Source organism: Phycodurus eques, chromosome 2, assembly GCF_024500275.1.
Source record: "Phycodurus eques isolate BA_2022a chromosome 2, UOR_Pequ_1.1, whole genome shotgun sequence".
In the NCBI taxonomy this organism is placed as follows: Eukaryota; Metazoa; Chordata; class Actinopteri; order Syngnathiformes; family Syngnathidae; genus Phycodurus; species Phycodurus eques.
The window spans coordinates 33,463,803-33,484,455 of NC_084526.1; the positions used below are offsets into that span (position 1 = coordinate 33,463,803).

At 41.6% G+C, this 20,653-nt stretch overlaps 2 protein-coding genes across 2 annotated transcripts in view; one reads left to right on the forward strand and one right to left on the reverse strand.

Annotated features, from left to right (window-relative positions):
* The first annotated feature begins 1,482 nt into the window (after window positions 1-1,482).
* Window positions 1,483-9,310, forward strand: calml4a (calmodulin-like 4a). Its single transcript, XM_061702936.1, has 5 exons — window positions 1,483-1,726; window positions 1,822-1,852; window positions 2,192-2,332; window positions 2,981-3,169; window positions 7,536-9,310. Exons 1-5 carry the CDS (start codon window positions 1,724-1,726, stop codon window positions 7,631-7,633), a joined length of 462 nt encoding a protein of 153 aa, XP_061558920.1. The 5' UTR covers window positions 1,483-1,723; the 3' UTR covers window positions 7,634-9,310.
* A 4,560-nt stretch (window positions 9,311-13,870) lies between these two features.
* LOC133416197 (A disintegrin and metalloproteinase with thrombospondin motifs 7) overlaps window positions 13,871-20,653 on the reverse strand; it is a 100,656-nt gene continuing 93,873 nt past the window's right edge. The window contains exon 24 of the mRNA XM_061702949.1: window positions 13,871-14,556. Within this exon, the coding sequence (XP_061558933.1) occupies window positions 14,408-14,556 (149 nt within the window). The 3' untranslated portion in view covers window positions 13,871-14,407. The remainder of the gene's footprint in view (window positions 14,557-20,653) is intronic.

Below are 20,653 nucleotides of genomic sequence, written 5' to 3' on the forward strand. Positions count from 1 at the left end.
ATGCGCGTCGTAGGATAATTACTATCGTATCACAACACCTGGGAGTACGAGAGTCGGCCGGTGAGTCACAAACAAGCGTCAATACTCAGGCGAAGGCTGCAGGGCTTGACAAACTGAATCTGGAGAAATCACTGCATGTAAGCGGCAAGGCCGAAAACCATCATTGAATGCCCGTGACCTTCGATCCCTCAGGCACGCGGCACTGCATCAAAAACCGACATCAATGTGTCAAGGATATCACCACATTGGCTCAGGAACACTTCAGAAAACCAATGCCAGTAAATACAGTTTGGCCCTACATCCGTAAGTGCAACTTTAAACTCTACTATGCAAACAAAAGCCATTTATCAACAACACCCAGAAACGCCGCCGGCTTCTCTGGCCCCGAGGTCATCTATGATGGACTGATGCAAAGTGGAAAAGTGTCCTGTGGTCCGACAAGTCCGCATTTCATGTCCTCCGGGCCAAAGAGGAAAAGAACCATACGGACTGTTATGGACGCAAAGTTCAAAAGCCAGCATTTGTGATGGTATGGGGCTGTGTTAGTGCCAATGGCATGGGTAAATTACACATCTGTGAAGGCACCATTAATGCTGAAAGGTACATACAGGTTTTGGAGAAACATATGCTGCCATCCAAGTGACGTCTTTTTCATGGACACCCCTGCTTATTTCAGCAAGACAATGCCAAACCACATTCTGCACGTGTTACAACAGCGTGGCTTCGTAGTAAAAGAGTGCGGGCACTAGACTGGCCTGCCTGCAGTACAGACCTGTCTCCCATTGAAAATGTGTGGCGCATTATGAAGCGTAAAATACGACAAGGGAGACCCCGGACTGCTGAAGAGCTGAAGCTGTACATCAAGCAAGAATGGGAAAAAAATCCACCTACAAAGCTTCAACAATTATTGAATGCTGTTCAAAGAAAAGGTGATGTAACACATTGGTAAACATGACCCTGTCCCAGCTTTTTTGGAACGTGTTGCAGCCATAAAATTCCAAGTTCATGATTAATTGCTAAAAACAATCAAGTTGATCAGTTTGAACATTAAATATGTTGTCTTTGTAGTGTATTCAATTAAATATAGGTTGAACATGATTTGCAAATCATTGTATTCTGTTTATATTTATGTTTAACACAACGTCCCAACTTCATTGGAATTGGGGTTGTAGTATCCATCCTTTTTTTTTGGGTTACCAATTTCCATTTGACAATAAATTAATTAATACTGTAGTTTAACAAACTATTTACTGGCTTCTGATTTCAAAACTAGTTATCCATCAATTTATGTTTGTGTATATGTTGTGTGTATGTATGTTATGAGGCAATCATACATTCATATGAGTCCACACACTTGCACTACAACATCAGTGACATGATTATAGTATTGAAGCAGCACTTCTTGATTGGAGAACACTAATCTCATGTTCTTTTTCTCTTACATTATCTATTATGTATCTGTCTTTTCTTTCTGAACTCAAATGTACTTTGAATGAATTGTTTTTGAAGAGGATACAGTTGTTGCAAATATTGCTCCTGTTACTTGTTGGGAAGGGATAGGGTTAAACTGTGTTGCACCATAGATCTGGTATCTGTGTTTCCACAGCAACACATATTAAATTACACGCATGCTTGGTGGTGTTGGACTTTAAACGGCTGGAGGGACGGACTTCAGGAAGTTAATTTCTTCTTCCTGGAAAAAAAAAAGCCTCAAGTACTTGAAATGGTAAGAGCAATATCATATTTGTGTTAGTATTTAAAACAATTTAGATTTTCAAAGACCAGTTTTTGTATTTTGATTGGAAATGTTCCATTTCACAGGCAAAATTCTTCACACCAACTCAAATCAATGGTAAGAGTGCTTCACAGCACCATTCTTTCCCCCATTTTCAATCTCATTGTGCATGTATGTCGTGACAATAAAAGGCATTCTATCACTTGCAAAAAAAAAAAAAAAAAAGTTTGAATGGGACTATTGTGCCTGTTTAAATGTGCCTTTTTCCACCTTGTACGAATCAGTCTAGAGTGAAATAGAAATTAGAAATAACGAGTGCTTTAGAACACCACATTCATCAGTTAGCTACGTCATGAAGGTTTGTTACTTTTCAAGTCAACTTGTTTGATTAATAGCTAGTATTGAAATGTAAATGAATAACTGCTGAAATAATTCACTGCTGAATTTTTCTTGCAGAATTCAAAGAGTGTTTCTCATTATATGACAAGAAACAAAAGGGAAAGATTGCCGTGAAGGACCTGATCACAGTTATGCGCTGCCTTGGTACAAGCCCCACACTTGGTGAAATTGAAAGACATTTGCAAGTCCACAAAATTGGTAAATATGCAACCAATTAATGACTTGGCAAGAGTTCACAAAACATACTGTACATTAGATGTACAGTATGTTTTATATTAGATGTAATATAAATATTGTGTTTTCAGTAAAATAGCCACCATTAGATAACAGAGCTTTGCCAAGGTTGAACAATCTTAATTTGGATCAGCCCCTGAGTAGATACTCTTACATATGCCATATTTTGTCATTTGGAGAAATTTGCTCATTGTTTAGTGCAAATCAGTTGTGTTATTTTGGGGTTCCTCCTGCTCATGATGATCAAAACATCCTCCTTGGTGGAGGCATTTAATTACGTGGTTGATTAACAATAATGTATTTGTTGCAACATTTTATGACATTAAATTTTCAATCTGAAAATAATTTTGTGATTTGTACAAATGACACAGCAGACCCAGCAACCAGTACATTTTGTTTTGTGTGTGGGCGGGAAAGGACACATTATACTCATTTTGTTGCCGTGCATAAGAGATCACTTAATAAGTTTAGCAAAACAAATTGTGCAATAAAAGAGTAGTTGTATTAAAAGGGATTTTTTTACAATAATTCAAGCCTGTTTCATGGGTATTTGACTTTAATTGAATTTAGCAAGTAAATTATTTCAATTATTTCATTATCACTATTTTTTAGAGAAGTCAGGGAATTTGGACTTCTCTACATTCCTGACCATGATGCACCGACAGATACAACAGGAAGACCCTAAGACAGAAATTCTCGAAGCCCTAAGGATGACAGACAAACAGAAAAAAGGATACATTCAAGCCTCTGAGTTGAGAGCCAAGCTCACCATGTTGGGAGAGAAACTTACTGTCAAAGAAGGTAAGAAAAAGGCTAACTCACCATGAGTGAGGACAGTCTGCTCTAATTATTTTTTTTAACGCACAAAGTAAAAATACCCCGACTCTAGTGAGGATAAGCGATATGGAAAATGGATGGATAGGGAAGGAGCTGCGTATGGGCTCACCTTGAAAAAAGTGGTATTATTTGCCCATGTCGACTTGTGCCTACGCTTTCAGTCTGTTCACATGACACGAGGAAATTTACTAATTTTGCCATGTGCATATGCTAACTTGGTAAAGAGAAAATGGACCACAATACTCGACGGGGATAATAGTAAGAGGAGTTACAATGTAATACTCCCTCACATGGCTTATTTGTCAGAAGCCCCTTTTACACTAAACCTCAAAGCTGCCGTTTTTCCTGTATCTCTCCTGTGCACGAAAGGCACTGACGGGTTGAAGTCGATTTCCGGCTCCTCATATTTTCCGGTTTTGGTATCGTGTCAACAGCGGCATTGTGAAAGGGAATCGTGGAAAGCCAGGACCTGGTTGTGAAGTTTAACAACTGAGAATCTCTTCACCATACCAGTGCACAGAAACCGTGAGCAATACAGTTGGTAAACAACTACTTCACCATGAAGAGAGTCCATACCAACTCAACACAAGCATGTACATTAAACATAGCACTGAAAAAAACACTTCATTTGCCCCTCAGGGAGAAGGTCCTTTTGTAGGGGAGTGTTGACATTTTACATTTACTGCACGAACTGAAGCACAAGGGTCAATGACATGACATGCATATTTGTGTGTCCGAACCCCCCCCCCCCCCAAAAAAAAACAACATTTCATCTATTCATGACATCTATTACTTCATTCTCTAAAACCCATTAATTGTCATACATTTTTCAGTACACCGATTTTCAGTTACACCGATTTTATCGGGCTGATCGGTATCGGCCGATATTTAGCATTTTATGCTGATCGGCTTTAATGTTATAATTCGCCGATCCGATCAATGGCGTCATTGAGGTATGAGGTATTACTATTTTACATGATAATTTGTACATTTTAAGTAACACTTATAATACAAGTAAAATAAATGAAAATATAATTTAATATATAAACTTAAATAGAGACTGATGAGTAAATTACAATCATGTTACTATTTGAAATGAAAATGCATTTTTTTCTGCATATTTCATGTCATAACTAATGTTGTCAGGTGGTACAACCAATATTCCTCAAGTGGTGCAACAGATTTAGACCAATAAATGATAGGTTAAAGTAACCAAATGATTTCTAAATCTAATGTGTGTTGTTATTATACTGCATATATGAATTTGTCTCTTTGCATACTTATTTTTATTTAATTTATTTACAATGATAAAATAATAATGTGTTCCCTGCCAGATCAGAATCATCTTTATTTGCCAAGTATGTCCAAAACACACAAGGAATTTGTCTCCGGTAGTTGGAGCCGCTCTAGTACAACAGACAGTCAATTTACAGAACACTTTGGAGACATAAAGACATTGACAAAAAACAATTGTGCAAAAAGATGCAGAGTCCTCTAGCACTTAGAGCAGTTCGAATGACTAATATTGCAATAGTCCGATGCAATGACCATTGTGCAAAGGGCGCTGAGACTTCAAGGAGTGTATGCGGTTTAAAGTGACGAGTAGTGCGATCATCTGGGACAATGTTGCTTGTGCAAATGTTACAGATACTCCTCAATCAGTGTGCAAATGGAGCAGATGCTACTCTGGCATGAGTGGCCAGTATATGCAAATAGTGCAGCATGGCGAGACAACTACAGTGAGTGCATGAGAAATACATAATTGGCCCCACAGAAATGTGACAACGAACTCAAGTCAAAATATTTCCAGCTTGTTGTAATGGAATAAGAGGTTAGGTGTTTAAGAAGTTGATCACAAGAGGGAAGAAGCTGTTGGAATAATGTCGAATAGTTCTAGTTTGCGTTGATCGGTAGCGCCTTCCTGAGGAAAGGAGCTGGAAGAGCTGGTGACCGGGGTGCAGACGGTCCGAGAGGATTTTTCACTCCCTTGTCTTAGTTCTGGCAGCGTGCAAGTCCTCAATGGTGGGTAGGGGGGTACCGACAATCCTTTCAGCAGTTTTGATTGTCCGTTGGAGTCGGAGTTTGTCCTTTTTTGTAGCAGCACCAAACCAGACTGTGATGGAAGAACACAGGACTGATTCGATGACCGCTGTGTAGAACTGTCTCAGCAGCTCGGGTGGCAGGCCGTGCTTTCTCAGAAGCCGCAGGAAGTACATCCTCTGCTGGGCCTTTTTGAGGACGGAGTTGATGTTGGTCGCCCACTTCAGGTCCTGAGAGATTGTAATTCCCAGGAACTTGAAGGTCTCGACGGTTGACACAAGGCAGCTGGACAACGTGAGGGGCAGCTGTGGCGAAGGATGCCTCCTGAAGTCCACGATCATCTCTACAGTCTTGAGCGTGTTCAGCTCCAGGTTGTGTCGGCCGCACCACAGCTCCAGCCGCTCCGCTTCCTGTCGATATGCAGACTCGTCACCGTCCTTGATGAGGCCGATGACAGTGGTGTCATCTGCAAACTTCAGGAGCTTGACAGTCGGGTTCGCTGAGGTGCAGTCGTTCGTGTAGAGAGAAAAGAGCAGCGGAGAGAGGACACAACCTTGGGGCGCCCCAGTGCTGATGCTGCGTGTGGATGAGGTGGCCTCCCCCAGGCTGACCTGCTGTGTCCTGCCCGTCAGAAAGCTGTAAATCCACTGGCAGATGGCAGGTGAGACGCTGAGCTGGAGAAGCTTGGTTGAAAGGAGTTCAGGGATGATGGTGTTGAACGCTGAGCTGAAGTCCACGAACAGGATCCTCTCGTAGGTCCCTCCACTGTCGAGGTATTGTAGGATGAAGTGCAGTCCCATGTTGACTGCATCATCCGCAGACCTGTTCGCTTGGTAGGCAAATTGCAGGGGGTACAGCAGGGGACCTGTGACACTCTTGAGGTGGTCCAGCACGAGACGTTCAAAGGACTTCATGACCACAGATGTCAAAGCGACAGGCCTGTAGTCATTCAGACCAGAGATTGCAGGTTTATTGGGGACTGGAATGATGGTGGAGCATTTGAAACAGGATGGAACTTCGCACATTTCCAAAGATCTGTTGAAGATCTGAGTGAAGACTGGAGCGAGCTGGTCCGCGCAGACTTTGAGGCAGGATGGGGACACATGGTCCGGGCCTGCCGCTTTGTTAATCTTCTGTTGTTTGAAGATGCGTCTCACATCCTGTTCCTGGATGGTTAACGCAGAAGTCAGAAGTGTGGTTGTGGTCGCGGGTGCGGCAGGGTTGGTGTGTGGTGTGAAACTGTCCTTTTCAAATCTGCAGTAAAGAAAACAAAATAATTTAAAAATACAATGCGAATTATGGAAGTGTCTCCTGTACATAGCTCAATCATTTTCAGACTGATTGTCATTTATTTTACATAAATACTAGTTGCTACAGTACAGTGTCACACCCTTGTCCTAATTACATCCACTGATGTGATAAAAAACACACAAAATAATCAATCCATTCAAATGCCAAAATGAAGTCCATAAATTGTGTAGGAATTGTGTTTTCTATGGCAGCAAGTCAGGTATTGCACAGTATATTAACAGTTCATTCATCCTATGCTATGCTGGAAAAAATACAGGTGCAATGAAGCTTATATCAAATAAATGTTCAGTCGTGTTGCCACCAAGCCGTTCATTTAATTTTCAATAAAAAAATCATTGCTTTTCCAGTGTCCATTGCTGCTTGACAAATTTGTCTCTTCATTGGTTGATAGAGAATTGTTGCATTCATCGATGTGACAATGAAAATAAATGAATGAAAAAACAAAACAAAAGGGCCATTTCAAAATATGATATGGTAGATTTGTCGTTTACAGGTACTGATAGCACACTGCTTTTTACAGTACACTGTGTTACATTTGTTTTAATTATTAATTGCCAAATTGCAGTGCTAGCACACTGCATTTTACAGCATACTGTTACGTTTTTGTTTTAATTATTAATTGCCAAATTCCATTTTCTTTATATTTGAATATTATGCTACACAGCATTCAACCTACCGACAGACCTGGTGACAATCTGATTGTGACTACCTGTTTGGAAATGTGATTTAAAGGTAGCCTCCTAATAAGGTGCTCTGCCAGTGAAATTTAGTGGATGTCTAAGACATTTAAAGAGAATAACAGATCTTAATGTATAATGGTAACTTTCTTCCCATCCCCCTTCCCTGGAGTCTACTTCGAAATTATTCATATTTAAAGTAAGATCGAGACATTGTACTAAATTATACATTTATTTCATTGACAGGCATTGTCGTCTTTTGGCAAGTTTTTTGAAAACTATTTTCTGTTTTCTTCTTCTAGTGGATGAGCTGTTCAAAGAAGCAAACATCAAGCCAAGTGGAATTGTTAATTATGAAGAGTTCACCAAAATGGTGACTCTGCCACCTGTTGATTACTGAGATGAGCCATGGCGAGGGATAAACACTCACCGATTGCTCTGTCCTGACTTAATTTGAACCCTTTCATCAAGTTTACAAAAACCTTCATGGTTTTTTCTTTGTTTCTATCACATTGAAATGCATCTCATTTAGGACATTATTTCTTTATTTTTATCAAGCCCTTATGGATCATCTTCTTCTTTTCCTTTGGGCTTGTCCCTTTAGGGGTCGCCACAGCGCGTCTTCCTTTTCCATGTAAGCCTATCTCCTGCATCCTCCTCTCGAACACCAACTGCCCTCATGTCTTCCATCACGACATCCATCAACCTTCTCTTTGGTCTTCCTCTAGCTCTCTTGCCTGGCAGCTCCATCCTCATCATCCATCTAGCAATACACTCACTATTTCTCCTCTGGATGTGTCCAAACCATCGAAGTCTGCTCTCTCTAACTTTGTCTCCAAAACATTGAGCCTTGGCTGTCCCTCTGATTAGCTCATTTCGTTTTTTTATCCAACCTTGTCACTCCGAGAGCGAACCTCAACATCTTCATTTCCGCCACCTCCAGCTCTGCTTCCTGTTGTCTCTTCAGTGCCACTGTCTCTAATCTGTAGATCATGGCTGGCCTCACCACTGTTTTATAAACTTTGCCCTTCATCCGAGTAGAGACTCTTCTGTCACAAAACACACCTGACACCTTCCTCCACCCGTTCCAACCTGCTTGGAGCCGTTTCTTCACTTCCTGACCACATTCACCATTGCTCTGTACTGTTGACCCCAAGTATTTAAAGTCCTCCACCCTTGTTATCTCTTCTCCCTGTTGCCTCACTCTTCCCCCACCACCCGTCTCATTCATGCACATATATTCTGTCTTACTTTGGCTAATCTTTATTCCTCTGCTTTCCAGTGCATACCTCCATCTTTCTAACTGTTCCTCCACCTAATTTCACTGCAGATCACAATATCGTCTGCAAACATCATGGTCCACGGGATTCCTGTCTAACCACTTCTGTCAGCCTATCCATCACCACTGCAAACAGGAAGGGGCTCAGGGCTGATCCCTGATGCAGTCCCACCTCCACCTTAAATTCTTCGATCACACCTACAGCACACCTCACCGCTGTTCTGCTGCCCTCGTACATGTCCTGTATTAGTCTAACATACTTCTCTGCCACTCCAGACTTCCGCATGCAGTACCACAGTTCCTCTCTGGGTACTCTGTCACAGGTTTTCTCTAGATCTACAAAGACACAATGTAGCTCCTTCTGACCTTCTCTGTACTTTTCCATCAACACCCTCAAGGCAAATAAAGCATCTGTGGTACTCTTTCTATGCATGAAACCATACTGTTGCTCGCAAATACTCACTTCTGTCCAGAGTCTAGCCTCCACTACTCTTTCCCATAACTTCATTGTGTGGCTCATCAACTGTATTCCTCTGTAGTTCCCACAGCTCTCCACATCACCCTTGTTCTTAAACATCATCATCACATTTGAATAATATTCATGCAATGTATTTCGATCATTATTATTGAAATTAATGGCAGAGAAAATGGTCGAGCATCAGACTTGTAATCTAGGGTTCAGGTCAAGGGTTCAAGGCAACCCATTGTTGAATTTCCCATTGTGGAACAATAAAGTACTTCCATTTAAACATAATGTATAAATATTCCCATAAATGAGGAATAAATTATTAACGTTCACCCTAATTTGTGTCTTGTTTGATTAAAACATTGATTTACGTGGTACATTTGGATGGCCCAGCATACAGTATTTGTATACACAGTACTTTTTAAAGGGAAAAAAGAAATTCACGATCAGTCTTCAACAAAAATTCACTATCAGTCGTCAACAATTAAAACAGACTCCCTTAAAATTTTCACTCTTTGTTATATTGCAGCCATTTGCTAAAATCATTTAAGTTCATTTATTTTTCACATTAATGTACACACAGCACCCCACATTGACAGAAAAAAACGGAATTGTTGACATTTTTGCAGATTTATTAAAAAAAGAAAAACTGAAATATCACACAGCCATAAGTATTCAGACCCTTTGCTGTGACACTCATATATTTAGCTCGGGTGCTGTCCATTTCTTCCTTGAAATGGTTCTCCACCTTCATTGGAGTCCAGCTGTGTTTGATTATACTGATTGGACTTGATTAGGAAAGCCACACACCTGTCTATATAAGACCTTACAGCTCACAGTGCATGTCAGAGCAAATGAGAATCATGAGGTCAGAGGAACTGACTGAAGAGCTCAGCGACAGAATTGTGGCAAGGCACAGATCTGGCCAAGGTTACAAAAAGATTTCTGCTGCACGTAAGGTTCCTAAGAGCACAGTGGCCTCCATAATCCATAAATGGAAGACGTTTGGGACGACAACAACCCTTCCTAGAGCTGGCCGTCTGGCCAAACTGAGTATTTGGCGGAGAAGAGCCTTGGTGAGAGAGGTAAAGAAGAACCCAAAGATCACTGTGGCTGAGCTCCAGAGATGCAGTCGGGAGATGGCAGAAGGTTCTAGAAAGTCAACTATCACTGCAGCCCTCCACCAGTCGGGGCTTTATGGCAGAGTGGCCCGACGGAAGCCTCTCCTCTGTGCAAGACACATGAAAGCCCGCATGGAGTTTAGTAAAAAAAAACACCTGAGGGACTCCAAGATGCTGCGAAATAAGATTCTCTGGTCTGATGAGACCGAGATAGCAATTGTTGGCCTTAATTCTAAGTGGCATGTGTGGGAAAAAAAAAAATGCACTGCTCATCACCTGTCCAATACAGTCCCAACAGTGAAGCATGGTGGTGGCAGCATCATGCTGTGGGGGTGTTTTTCAGCTGCAGGGACAGGATGACTGGTTGGAATCATAGGAAAGGTTCACCTTCCAACAAGCGACACAGCGAAAATAACGAAGAAGTGACTTCAGAACAACTCTGTGACTGTTTTTGAATGGCCCAGCCAGAGCCCAGCCCTGACTTAAACCCAATTGAGCATCTCTGGAGAGACCTGAAAATTGCTGTTCACCATCCAACCTGGCAGAACTGGAGAGGATCTGCAAAGACGAATGGCAGAGAGTCCCTAAATCCAGGTGTGAAAAACGTTTTGCATCATTCCAAAAAAGACTGTGAAGCAAATGTGAAGAAGAGGCCTTTGTCCTGCAGTGGATAGAAAATGGCTGATGATATATATATATATATATATATATATATATAAACACACACACCGTATTTTCACGACCATTAGGCGCACTTAAAAGTTTTAAATTTTCTCCAAAATGGACGGGGCGCCTTATAATGCAGCGCGCCTTATGTGTGCACCGAGTTCCAAAATCTGTAAATGTTGTTGTGTGACTTTAATGTGCGCTACGCTTGACTGACTGGGAGCATTTCCTGCCGACACGCTGCTTATATAGAGAGGAAAGGCAGACGTGACTGAGGACAGCATGCGGATGTTAAAGGGGGAAGGGTGCGTGTGAAAGAGGACGCTAAAGGCTAAAGGAAGACCAACTTGGACAATGGATTAATGAGCAAAGAACCGCGTCTTTACAGTCACCATTCGACTAAGTGCAATAACTCGGAGCTTGCCATCATTCCGGGAGGCTTGACAAAGGAACTCCAACCGCTGGACATCGGTGTAAACATGGCGTTCAAAGTGAAGTTGCGAGCGATGGATGACAGATTGCGAACACAGCTTTACCAAGACTAGGAGGCAGCGCCGGGCGAGTTCCGCCACAATTTGTGAATGGATTGTGGATGCTCGGGCTAACGTGTCTGCTTGCACTGTTGCTCGAGCTTTCGTAAAAGCCGGCATCATTTCTGAGGAGCCGCACGGCAACGAGACTGAGTCCGACAATGACGAGAGGGAACCGGGCGTGTTTGATGGAGAACTTGCCCAGCTGTTCATTTCGGATACAGAAGATGAGGACTTTGGTGGATTTGTGAATGAGGATTGATCAAAAATTAACGTGAGTGCATTTTTAAATACTTCAATAAAGTACAACCGAACTCAGTTTTGTTCCTGCTGCCTTTTTAAAAATGTTGTTTTAGCATGCAAACATGCTACCGTGTTTTAAGCTAGCGTATGTTTTATCTGCGCCTTTTAATACGGTGTGCCTTATGGTCCTGAAAATACGGTATATATATATATATATACACACACACACACATGTATATATATTGTAAATTTAAATATATTAAAACTCAATGTTAAATATATATTAAAATATAAATCTTGAATTTACATATAAATATTAATATATATAATAATAATTTAATATATATTTAAATGTTAAATGCTAATGCTAAATGTACACTCCCAAGAAATATATCATCACTACCTGAAATAACAAAGCAGTTATGGAAACTTTATTTGACGAGTACTTTGAGTGTTTCGTGTCGCTTGAACGTTGCGGGGCAGGAAACTGGGGGACGAAAAGAGAACCAGCCAGAAACTGCTGCTTCCCACTGGCCTGGCCACCTCAGAGTGCTTGCTCGCCGGCCGCAAGAGAGCGGACGTCAGCCCTGGAAGTGGATTTGGAAAAACCAGTGACAAGGGAGGTGAGGGGAGGGGAAAAAAGCACTGTTGCTGCTGCTGTGGTTCTTTTTTTTTCAACCTGGCTTTTCAGCTTGCAGCGTGCTTGTGTATTTGGTCACACACTTCGTGTCGGCTCGGCAAGCTTGGAACGCTGTCTGACCAGGTATACCAACTAAAAAAACGGACCGGGTCGTCACTGATTTTGCCACTGGAAAAGCAGCAATCGCAAGAAGTGCGCCATGTTGAAACAAGTCACTACCATGTCATGAAAAGGATTTTGTCTTGCAGAGATTTCTACAAAAAAAAGAAGCATGGATTGACATACTTTTTATAATAAAGACTACGCTACTATGAAACCAAGAAAAAATATTTAAATTGTATATGGTGAAAAAATTTAATCATGTATAATTTTCACATCCACAAATGCATACCACACAAAAATAAGTAGCAGTGAGGAAAAATATCTTCTTTTCTGCAGAATGTTTTGTGTTTAAGCTTCTGTGTTAGACAAACTTAGAAAGGCTTTTGATGACCAGCAGCTTTAAGCCAATTGATTTGTGTGTCTTCAAATGGAACTTTATTACAGCACGTGGCAAAGTACGTACAAACACACACAGCTGTTAATAACCTTAGCACCGACGCTAGCGTTAACGCTAGTTGTAAGACAATATAAGGTGTTCAGGGTTTGTCAAAGCAATGACAGAAATGTTATGCTTACTGCAGACAGTGTAAACAAGTTAAAATCACAATCACAGGGCTGAGAAAATCCACTTTGAAAAAAGTGTACCACAGCTTTAAAGTTTGTTCCATTTCATTTGGTTGTTCTGCTGGCACGAATAACATTCAATTAAATTACAACACCAAATAAAATAAGACTGCTCAGACTGTGTGAGATGTTATTGTATGTTATTTCATACCTGTGTTGGCTGTTGAATAGATACCTGAGAAATGCATAAAATGAAGTGAAAAACCTATTGACCTTCATGAGTGAAGATATAAAATACATACATTTAGAAAACTAATATTAGAGTGAGGTTACTTTGCACCAAAGTATTGGTTCCTTGTTGGCGATAAAGCCATTTGTCTCTTTCTTTTCAATATAAACAGTTTGATTCATCGCAGACTTTTATCATTGGACACATTGCTTTGTATTTCTGGTCCATTATGCTGCATCAAAAGGTTTTTAGAGAAGCACCAGGTTTGAGGCTTTGCAGCTGCCAATTGTTATCGTTTCGGAGAAGCGTTAAAAAAAAAAAAAAAGGAAGAACACTGTATTCTACATATACCACTGAGCCTCTGACTGTAGAAATGACTCAATAAAAATAGAAATATAATTCACTAAGCATATGGTAATATAGCCTTGACATATCAACCTAAGTAATAAAAAGCTGCATTTTATTCATACTTGACTATCAAAAGTCAGGAATGTTATGAAGGGTATTTAAATATTTAATCAAGGCATTCGGCTTGCCCACACCTCAGCTGAATTTAGGAGTCCATGTGGCCTCGAGCACAAATGTCCTGCAGCCTAATTTTCTCCATTTATTGTAGTGAGAACATAATTCTTTCTTCTTTTAAGGTTTTGGAACTTTTTTGAGCACCATAAACCATGTTTTTTAATTGCAATATTCAAAATGTGCACAGTACAGTATATAATGCATCACACTAATTTGCAAAATGATATTCAAGAGGCCGTTGACAACCTTGCACTGTCACTTGTACTGAGATTTGTAATGAGATTGAGAACTATGGACTGGTTTACGTTTGATGTTGAACGAGCCGTCAAGCAGGTTATGGTTGAGACAATTCCGATCACCCAATTGTCTGTACGATTTTTTTCCAAATTTGGAATTTCACATCTGCTGTGAGTCACCTTTGTTAACGGTATTGTGCAGTAATTATGTGTTGGTAAACTGAGAAATATGGAATGTAAGCACCTCTCATTGTTTTATCTCTTTTTGTAAATGCATACTGTACTTATGTATTTAATTTATACATTTATTTGTACTGTACCTGCTACCAACCACAAATGTTTACATGTAGGTTGTCTCGTTGTGTGTATACTGTATTTAAGCTGGCTACATTGAAGGGAGAGCATTAGCTTCTGTAACCTTTTGTCACTGACAGTTTTGCCATTCTGGGCAATATATTATCTACTAAGTGAAAATAATCATTTACATTCCCTCCACTACGAAACAGAGAAGTAAAGCAAACAGTCTGTTGAGGTGATGAAATCCATAATCCACTGATGAGTTGCCTTGCTCTTGGTTCAGTGGTGACTGGCACTGCTGGCCCGGCTTGGCGGTTGGTTGCAGGTTTTGCAGCAATGTGCACGCGCGTTGGGCAACTGGCAACGGCCCAACCAGCGCAGAGTCTGACAGAAGCGAGATGTGAGACGATCACGGAAACACACTGCTCCTGTGGGGGGACAGATATAGAGGTGATATTTGAGACCAACTGGAATGCAGCCCTATGGGGGGCACAAGCCAGTGGAGACTGTAGGCCAGTCCCAAGCCCGGATAAATGCAGAGGGTTGCGTCAGGAAGGGCATCGGCTTAAAGCTTTGCCAAACAAATATGAGCGTTCATCCAAAGAATTCCATACCGAATCGGTTATGGCCCGGGTTAACAACATCTGCCCCCGGCACCGTTAAACTGCAGGGCGCCGGTGGAAATTCAGCTACTATGGGTCGAAGACGAAGGAGAGGTGGAAAGTGGGTTCTTGGGCAGAAAAAGAAGATGAAAGTACAGAGCCTAGAACTGAATGCGGGGACTTTGAATGTTCATGACAGGAAAAAGCCGGGAGTAAGTAAGTAAGTTGAAAGGAAAACATTGAGACGTGACATAGGGCAAAGGTAGAGGTGGCAAAGGCCAAACAAGAGGCATATGATGCCAGGTTGGACACTAAAGAAGGTGAGAAAGCTCTACACAGGTTGGCCAGAGAGAGGGATAGAGATGGGAAGGATGTGCAGCGGGTTAGGGTGATCAAGGATAGAGATGGAAATGTAGTCTAGTGTGCTGGATAGATGGAAAGAATACATTGAGGAGTTGATGAATGAGGAAAATGAGAGAGAAGGGAGAGTAGAAGAGGCAAGTGTGGTGGACCAGGAAGTGGCTATGATTAGTAAGGGGGAAGTTAGAAAGCCATTAAAGAGGATGAAAAATGGAAAAGCAGTTGGTCCTGATGACATTCTTGTGGCGGTATGGAAGGATCTAGGAGAGGTGGCTGTGGAGTTTTTGAACAGCTTGTTCAAAAGAATTCTAGCGGGTGATAAGATGCCTAAGGAATGGAGGGAAGGTGTGCTGGTGCTCATTTTTAAGAACAAGGGTGATGTGCAGAGCTGTGGGAACTAGAGAGGAATAAGGTTGATGAGCCACACAATGAAGTTATGGGAAAGAGTAGTGGAGGCTAGACTCAGGACAGAAGTGAGTATTTGCGAGCAACAGTATGGTTTCATGCCTAGAAAGTGTACCACAGATGCTTTATTTGCCTTGAGGGTGTTGATGGAAAAGTACAGAGAAGGTCAGAAGGCGCTACATTGTGTCTTTGTGGATCGAGAAAGAGTGTATAACAGAGTAGGAACTGTGGTACTGCATGCGGAAGTCTGGAGTGGCAGAGAAGTATGTTAGAATAGTACAGGACATGTATGAGGGCACCAGAACAGTGGTGAGGTGTGCTGTAGGTGTGGCAGAGGAGTTTAAGGTGGGACTGCTTTAGGGATCAGCCCTGAGCCCCTTCCTGTTTGCAGCGGTGATGGATAGGCTGACATATGAAGTTTGACTGGAATCCCCGTGGACCATGATGTTTGCAGATGACATTGTGCTCTGCAGTGAAAGCGGAGAGCAGGTGGAGGAACACTTAGAAAGATAGAGGCATGGACTGGAAAGCAGAGGAACGAAGATTAGCCGAAGTAAGACAGAATATATGTGCGTGAATGAGACGGGTGGTGGGGGAAGAGTGAGGCTACAGGGAGAAGAGATAGCAAGGGTGGAGGACTTTAAATAGAGCAATGGTGAGTGTGGTAAAGAAGTGAAGAAATGGGTCCAAGCAGGCTGGAAGGGGTGGAGGAAGGTTTCAGGTGTGTTATGTGACAGAAGAGTCTCTGCTAGGAAGAAGGGCAAAATGTATAAGACAGCGGTGAGGCCAGCCATGATGTACGGATTAGAGACAGTGGCACTGAAGAGACAACAGGAAGCAGAGGCGGAGGTGGCGGAAATGAAGATGTTGAGTTTCTCTCTAGGAGTGACCAGGTTGGATGTCATTAGAAATTAGATCATCAGAAGAACAGCCAAGGTTAGATGTTTTGGAGACAAAGTTAGAGAGAGCAGACTTCGATGGTTTGGACACGTCCAGAGGAAAGAGAGTGTGAGTATATTGGTAGAAGGGTGATGAGGACGGAGCTGCCGAGCAAGAGAGGGAAGACATGAGGGCAGTTGGTGTTAGAGAGGAAGATGCAAGAGATCGGCTTACATGGAAAAGGATGACACGATGTGGTGACCCCTAACGGGACAAGCCAAAAGGAAAAGAAGAAGAAGATTTGAGACCACCTGACATAAATGTGGTAGAACTTCAAACATTTATTGATTGAAACATGCAATTCAGTTTCGTAAGTAGCTTTGCCAATTAACTGACCTTGTAGCTCCCTGGGTGAAATGTGAGATTAAAAACTGTTTAAATTCAATGTGCAGTTTCATTTTTCTTTTTTTGCCTACCACCACCACCACCATCAGGGAGGAAAGGAAGCATCTGGATTTCTTATTACTGAATTCTCTCAGCTCATGTTACTGAAACAGCAATTTTGACAATATATGAGACAGGATCATGCACGCAAAGTTAAGGGATAATTATTCTTATTTTGATTCTCAATCTCTGTATATCAAGATTTCTAAGTAACACCGAAATTATGTTTGTCGTATTACACAACATATACTGTATGTTTAGAGTTAAGCCAAATATATACAGTATAATCCATACAGTGGCTCCTCAAGGTTTCAATGGTCCAAATATCTTGCAGTTCGGATACGGTAAGGATGGATGGTAAGGACACTCCAACAGTGTACATATGCAAAGCATTCCTGTATTTTGTCATCTTTAGGTGGGGTTTGTAAAGAATTAATCCACAAAATCTTGGATCTTCTTCAGTTCACTGTATATTAATGATTTAGTGTGTCAGTTCATAATGGGCTGCATTACCAACCTACACATTTTTGTGACAAGGGCAATGGACTATGTTCATTATGGCTGTAATGATTCATGGATTAATTGATGTTATAATTTAAACACCAAGGATACAACTACATCGAAAAATCCTCAGACGTCCCTCACGGTAGACCCACACTACTGTCCATCCATTACAGTATGTATGCTCTATAATGGTACTGCAGTGGTTCATATACTGTAGCTGGCTTCCATGCAAAAGGGAATGCTATGCAAACTCAGTCTAAACATGATTGTCTATTTTGAAATATATTCACTGTAGTAAAGTACTGTAACTGCATAAAAACACTTGATGTTTTTACACTTGATGCACCTGAAATGGGAAAGACAGACTTGGCTGCATGCTGAGATATTGAAAAACCAGGACATACAGCAAGATTGAGTAAATTCTTTTGGAATCGTTTGACTATCATCCAATCGTTGCTTTCTATGGCTTTTTGTCTCATTATGAAGTGGCAGGAAGTGCTCGACAGGTATTCACATGCTTGTCATCAAAAGTGCTACCAAGGAGGCTATAAAAAATTGAAACAGCCCACGCTTTCCTGTTAGAATTCAATATGTGGAGGCCAGAGGGGAAGCTTGATGGTTTTAAAAGAAGACTACTCAAACATTTTGCTGCCGTTATGAGCTGCTGTACATTCTGAGTGAGCCCTGAGAAAATACTTGAAAAATAATTGAAAGTCCTCATGGATTTGCAATTCATAATTGGAAATAGTTCAAGTTCTTCCACATACTGGAGACTTTTTTCTTGAATATTTTTAGAGTATTTACTAGATGTAAATGTTCTATATCATAAGATGTACATGTTGCAACATGATCAGCATCAAGACTCCAAGGTTGTCGGCTGGGTGAAAGATCATATTCGCTGTCTAGGTTGCAGAGCACACCTGTGGAGTTATAAACAAGAACATGAATGAGGCAGGAAGAAGAAAAAAAAGAGAAAACAAAAAGCTGAATGACAGTAGTATCAGTGGCATTTTTATACTGTATAATATAATGGTGGGCAAACTACTTCATTAGGCCACGAAAGAATTTTTTTTTTTTTTTACTGTCTTGATGTGCTATCCGTCCATCCTTCCCTCCATCTTCTATGTGGCTTGTCCTGATTAGGGTTGCACGTGAACTAGAGCCTATCCTAGACAAACAAGCATTTACATTCACACCTATGGACAATTTCAAGTCTGAGGACCTGAAGAAAGCCCACTCATGCACATGAGAACATGGACTTCCATAGACACTCTTCTAAATCACACAAACAACAAATGTCAAAGTAAAATCTTGCTAATCAAGCAGGCGCAGCAATGTACGTTAAACACTGCTCAGATTTACAATTTTGCCTGTTTGAATAACTGACTGTGGACAGAGACTCATTCACTCACTCACTTAGATATTAAAAATAGCATACATACTGGAAATAGCTGCACGGTGGTGGCACTCCACTTGCTACTGATTAAAACCATGCAAAGTTTGTCATCGGTTTAAAAACAAAACACCAACTGGACCGGTACGATATAACGATATAGATACTAGGCGTGTCCCGATCCTATCTTGTCAGCCAAAAAAAAAAACAGAGTATCGGATCTGATCGGACTGGATCTAAAATCTCCAATTTTACCACTCTTATACAAGCAGTCTTTTCCATGCTCCGCTCCATCACTTCTATACAGCAGCGCCCGGACGGCGTGCACAGCCCACGTGATCACTATAAGAGGATGCTAAGGTGCTATTACAGTAGTAAGGAGTAAAAGTTAATGTTGCTTGCTTAAAGTTGTTTACTGACATTCCAGTGGAAGTTCACTGTAAAACTAAACACATATAACAAAATAATTTGGGGATAGGTACTGTATTTTCATAGTCAGTGACAGTGCCCCTCCCGCCTTAAACTCAAAAAGCTAGCAATATCCCACCTTTGCTGTGTTCTGTGTGAAGAGCAAAGGCAGACCTCTGCATAAAAGAGGATGATGATAACATGTAAAATAATATTTCAAAGGTAACGCCAGTGAAGCATTGCTCTAGCATGTAAACCACATTTCCCATTTTCCTTAATCAGAATATCGTAAATAAACTGAAAGGTTATTTCCTAAGTAGCATTTGTGTCATATACTGCCCTGCAGTTCCATTATAGTAGCCTGGAGGGCTCTTTGTGTCCTCTCTCTCTCCCCCCTCCACTCTCTGTTTTCAGCACCTGTCTCTAATCAGCCTCATCACCACCGGTATTTAAGCCTGTCTGTTCCAGGAAATCCTCGCCAAAGTATTGCAGCCTCTCCTAGCGGTACCACGGGCCACCGTACTCAAGTAAGCCACTCAGCTCCTCGTTCCCTTGTTAACGCTTGTGTCTCCTCGTTACCAGTGTTCCTGACCCACGTCATTCCTGCCAGCCGCCTGCTCTGTCCACTGCCTGCCGCCTGCCAACACGTCCAGGACCACCTCCATCACCATCCATCCATTTTCTGAGCCGCTTCTCCTCACTAGGGTCGCGGGCATGCTGGAGCCTATCCCGGCTATCATCGGGCAGGAGGCGGGGTACACCCTGAACTGGTTGCCAGCCAATCGCAGGGCACATACAAACAAACAACCATTCGCACTCACAGCCACACCTGCAGGCAATTTAGAGTCTCCAATTAATGCATGTTTTTGGGATGTGGGAGGAAACCGGAGTGCCCGGAGAAAACCCACGCAGGCACGGGGAGAACATGCAAACTCCACACAGGCGGGGCCGGGGATTGAACCCCGCTCCTCAGAACTGTGAGGCAGACGCTGTAACCAGTCGCCCACCGTGCCGCCACACCTCCATAACCTTTGCTCAATAAACTGTTCAACATTTTACATCAACCTCTACCTCCTCTTGGGTCCAGCTACTTCCCACACTTGACAATTAGTGTACATATGTAAACAGTAATCCCTCGCTATATTGTGTTTCACCTATCACTGATTCAGTGCATCGCAGATTTTTTAAACCATATTTACAGTATATTGCTGATAATTCACCATATCACGGGATTTCTTTATATATATTTTTAATTGTGGTGGTAAAATAAGCATTTTCCAGCCCAAAACTTAAATGAAAATTCATGAAAATACATATTATACGAGGAACAAAATACCTGTACAGTGCAATACAAAAGCTCAATTGCGGTGAGTGCTGAGATTCGTGAGTGTCTTTGAAAGCATCCCTTTTCTGTGTGTGCGGGGGCACGTTGGGGCGGGGGAGCCGAGAGTTTGTTGACGGCGTATTTCTCACAGTGGGTACGTTACTAAAATTTACAAACTGCCTGCATATCAAAATAGAGGATATCAT

Bases quoted from the DNA above. Each gene is read 5' to 3' on its own strand.
- calml4a (XM_061702936.1), top strand. The intron at 2,333-2,980 runs GTAAATATGCAA...ACTATTTTTTAG, and splicing joins TTTGCAAGTCCACAAAATTG to AGAAGTCAGGGAATTTGGAC. The intron at 3,170-7,535 runs GTAAGAAAAAGG...TTCTTCTTCTAG, and splicing joins GAAACTTACTGTCAAAGAAG to TGGATGAGCTGTTCAAAGAA.